Source organism: Pundamilia nyererei, unplaced genomic scaffold, assembly GCF_000239375.1.
Source record: "Pundamilia nyererei isolate P.nyererei 1_Seehausen unplaced genomic scaffold, PunNye1.0 scaffold00312, whole genome shotgun sequence".
NCBI classification, from domain to species: domain Eukaryota; kingdom Metazoa; phylum Chordata; class Actinopteri; order Cichliformes; family Cichlidae; genus Pundamilia; species Pundamilia nyererei.
The window spans coordinates 261,525-265,905 of record NW_005187713.1 but is presented as its reverse complement, the minus strand read 5'-3'; the positions used below and the strand labels follow the sequence as shown (position 1 = coordinate 265,905).

Sequence of the window (4,381 nt, the reverse complement as noted above, 5' to 3'; positions counted from 1 at the left end):
CGCGTGGATTTTGGATAAAGTTCTGTGGACTGATGAGACATGGAATGATTGCTCTTGTCAGATTACCTAGCCCGAATACTACAGAAACTGCTGATCTACTGATTTTCCACAGAAAAATCTCAAAGGTTGACAGAGAATAGTCGGAAAAAGATCAAATATCCAGTGAACATCAGTTTTTTAATGAGAATGCCTGGTTGATGTGCTACTTTGAGCTGACAGGAAGGCAACAGGAACTCAAATAACCATATTTTTGGGTTTGGTTTTATAACAAATGTATCCAGAAGAGCATCTCTGAACCACTAACATGTCAAAACTTCGAAGCAGATTGACTACAGCAGCAGAAGACCGCAGTGAGCGCTGCTCCTATCAGCTATGAGAAAACCATTACTTACAATGACGTCAGTCAGGAATTCCTACAAAATCTTCCTCTCCTTTCCTGGATTTGCTGCCTCTACACAATCTCCACAAAACTTTCTTGACCTACATCTAATCAAGCTGCAAATCCTTTATTTATTTAGTAAGATATCAGCGCTCCTCTCTTCCACACTCTCCTGCTGGATTTCTTAGCCTGGAAACGTCTGAGCTGAACATTTTCCCTCCTCTGCCCAACAGCCCCCCTCCCCCCTTCTCACCTAACAAAAACACCACAGTCTCCTCACAAACTTTCCCCCAAGTGCTGTTAGGTTCTTTAACCTCAGTGGCAGATGCGCTAACAGAAAATTGTTGTGAATACTCCCTTAAATATTAACTGCAGCAATGCCTGCACATGTTCGGTGCATTACAGACATGATTCATGTTGTATGCCATGTAACAGACCTGTAGGAGAAAAATAAGATAATGATTTATAAGCCTATAAATCATGCTAACATTAATTAAAGAGTTTTACTGTAACGTTTTGTAAGTATATTCAGTCAGAATGGGGTAAATCAAAAGTCAGCCTTGCCTAAAGTTTTGGATCACTTTTTAGTTTTGAGATGACTCACAGTTTCTTATATTTTTATTGGTTCATTTCACTGAAAATAGCACCGCAATAGTGGCTTTGCAGCTGCTAAATTTAACTTTAAGTTTTGATGTTTAAAACCGAGTGAGGAGAAACGCTTTGATCTGAAACACTACAACAGCGCCCCCATGTGCTTACAATTATTATAATACAAAGAATGGACGATGCCAAGGAGCGGGGTTATTAAAACTAGCTGTGAACCCTCCCCCCAGACACAGACACAAAAAAAACCCAAACTTAAAAACATTAAAAACATCTCTGGCTGCATCAGCGCCAGAGATGCTGGCAGGATCAGCACAGGGCTGGATCATCACTGGCCAGAATCTATCCTCCCATAGACTCTTCTATGGGACTCTTCTGCCATATTATTGCTCTATATAAACAGTTTAGACATTAAATAAGAATTAATTTAACAGCAGAAATAAAACAATGCACAGTTTGATACACAAGTATAGTTTCAAACGAGTGACTCAGCCTGCACCAGACACAGACACGAGACAAGAAGGACAAGTTAGACCAGGTGAGTCATAACTCAACTTTACACTGATTCAACCTGTCCTAATTTTTTGGGTGTATCTGTCCTTACTTGGTTTATATTAGAACTTGTCAACGTGCTTCAGTTAACACATTACTCAGATATGGGAGTTGCACGCTCCCTGAAACTACAGGATTGTACCACACCTAAAGAAATGTAACAGAAACACGTGCCCTGTTGATCTACAATCACAATGTTCCCTTTGTGTAATTGTGTCCTTTTAGAACTGGGTCATTTCATTCCCAAGTCAACGCGTCACACAAGAACCAGTCATCAGAAAACAGATCAATCATCCAGGGTACCACAGCTCATTGCTGTTTCTCTGCAGAATGGATATTTTGCTTTTAAACATCGATATGTCCCATAATGCTGTTCTCACAGTTGGCTGCAGAAAAAAATATTGTGCTGGGAAAAAACAAGGTTGCAGGTTTAGATTGTGAAAAACTGCTTTACTTAGAATTTAAATATGTTTTCCAACCCTGAAAATTTAACGTGTCTTGCTCCTGTTCATATAAAATTCTGACGCTCAAACAGGCAAGAAAATACTTTGATTTAAAAAAACAAAAAACAAAGCTTTGGCTTGCCCCTTTTTACTTTGAGGCTTGTAACGCTGAACATATTCACAGTACAAAGACAAAACTTCCCATGACTTCATTTAAAGCACTAAAACTGTTATAGAAAATATTCTAATGTGAGCAAGTGGAAGTCACTGATTTATTTACCCAGATGTTCCCTTAATGAGTATGAATATGAGTATTAAACCAAGCACTCACAAGAGAAAGCGTGTGTCCTACATGTGTGCTATTTTAATATTTTAGCATATTAAGAGTCTCAATATTTTTTCCTCAAGGTCAATATTAAAATACGCAAACGTGTCTGCTGGTTTAATGAGATTTTTATTGCTTTGATGAATTTGTACATCAGTTCTGAATTGTTGAAGCGTGATCTGCATTTCATTGCTTTGGTCTTGACATAATACAGAACAAAGTTTAGCTTCCAACACATTTGTGTCCATAAATGCTTACACAATGAGACAATTCCTGTAAGTCTGCCTCTGCACTTTAAATCAGACAATCAAGATGTACCAGAGTTGATGTCTGTCAGCTCACATTCAGGGGTTCTAACAGAAGTACTGCATTAACAGCTTTAGTCATGTTTTTAAAGTCAAATTCCCTTTCGTGCACACATTTCTTATGGAGCCTCAGCAAAGGATAGATTAAGAAATAAAGTTTCTAATTAAATCTATCTCTACCTTAAAAATATACATTTCAGCATACATGATGATATTCACCTTTACTGTGAACGTGTGGCAATCGTGGTGCTGTCGAAGTAAACTCTTTGCACACCGTCCTGAGCACCTAAAGGGTTATGAGTTACAGTTAAATTAAGGCAATGCCCAGTAAATGCACGCACGCAACATTGTGGTGTGGCTGGGGAGAGGGAGGTCTGGGCTTCTCTGCTTAGGCTGCTGCCTCCGCGACCCGGCCCCGGATTAAGCGGATGAAGATGGATGGATGGATGGATGTTTTAATCCAAACTTTATTACCACATTTCATCATTACAGTCTTTGCCATAACTTTAGAGACATTATTATAGTCATTTATTGCTTTATATAATGCAGAGGAACAACCTCACGTGTTTTGTAGAAATACAATTGCTATGATTGCTATGAGCATTACTACAAACTAGACAGGAAAGATTTTAAAGACAAATCATTTATTCAGGACTGTAACTTATGAAAAAGAAAACGTAATGTTTTATGTGATTACTGGATTTTTCTAAGAATGGTTTAAAGGAGTGTAAAACAAATTCAAATGAAAACTATTTCTAACAAAAAAATCATGCATCACAGTTTATACAGTGTCATCGATTTTTCTATGGACTTGTTGGATCCTTGGAAGCTGGAGAAATAAACTCTCTGCACGCCATCGTCAGCACCTGAAAGAACATGAGGAAAAGTTCAACTAAAGCAATACACAATAAAAGCACACAAGCCTTAACGTGGTGTAAGTAAAACCTGATTGGCAGATGAAGTTGAGGCTCTCCTCACAGGGCTGGTCCTGCCACAGGAGGTGCTCTGTGCTAGTCATGCCCCCACAGGTGCTGGAGTAACAGTCTGGAACAAAATCCTGTGGCCAATTCAAGAAATTCATGGACTGTCCAGACATCCAGAACCACTCGTCTCCTCTGAGGGATCTGTTGGACAGAACAGATGAACAGATCTGAACAGATTTACATTTATCGAGATGTTGCTCTTTATGGAGCATATGGGCGTTTAAAAGCTGCTTGTTGAATTTCACATAAGCTGGATGATCCATATTTATCTTCTTGATGTTGTGTAAGCCTAAAAGAACAATGACAATCATTTAAAAAAAAAAAGAAAAAAACCTTGGTGCAGCAGGTTTGTTGTGTTTACAGTGAAAGCTGTTTGCAAAGTGGCCTATTATTGCAGCAATGGCAGAAATGCAAATGAGAAAATGGAAGGACGCGCAATGCAAAGATCTGCATCTGTATAATTTGATTTGCAAAGTTTGCAAATTGTCACAGACATCATGCATCATAAGAGTACAGGGTAGTGCATCTGGCCTCTTAGTATTGTGCAGGAACCTTGAACATCACAAACCTTATTCATTAATTATGAAAAAAAAAACACAACAAAATTGGTAGTTTTTGTGCAATTATACAGCACTTTTCCATTTGTTTGTTATTTTGTTTGTTTTAGAAGACATTTGCATCTTATCGCATCCAAACATACTTATGTTGTAGACCATCAGGACCAATTTGGGGGAACTGAATAGTTTGCGGACTACTGCAATAACTACTGTATCAGTACCTGCGCAGTCCCA

At 38.5% G+C, this 4,381-nt stretch overlaps 1 protein-coding gene across 1 annotated transcript in view; it reads right to left on the bottom strand.

Annotated features, from left to right (window-relative positions):
• Window positions 1-3,381: 3,381 nt before the first annotated feature.
• Window positions 3,382-4,381, bottom strand: part of LOC102200080 (uncharacterized) — a 6,782-nt gene continuing 5,782 nt past the window's right edge. Inside the window, exons 6-8 of the mRNA XM_013915495.1 lie at window positions 3,822-3,879; window positions 3,586-3,731; window positions 3,382-3,473 (exon numbers count right to left, since the gene is read on the bottom strand). Of these exons, the coding sequence (XP_013770949.1) occupies window positions 3,382-3,473; window positions 3,586-3,731; window positions 3,822-3,879 (296 nt within the window). The remainder of the gene's footprint in view (window positions 3,474-3,585; window positions 3,732-3,821; window positions 3,880-4,381) is intronic.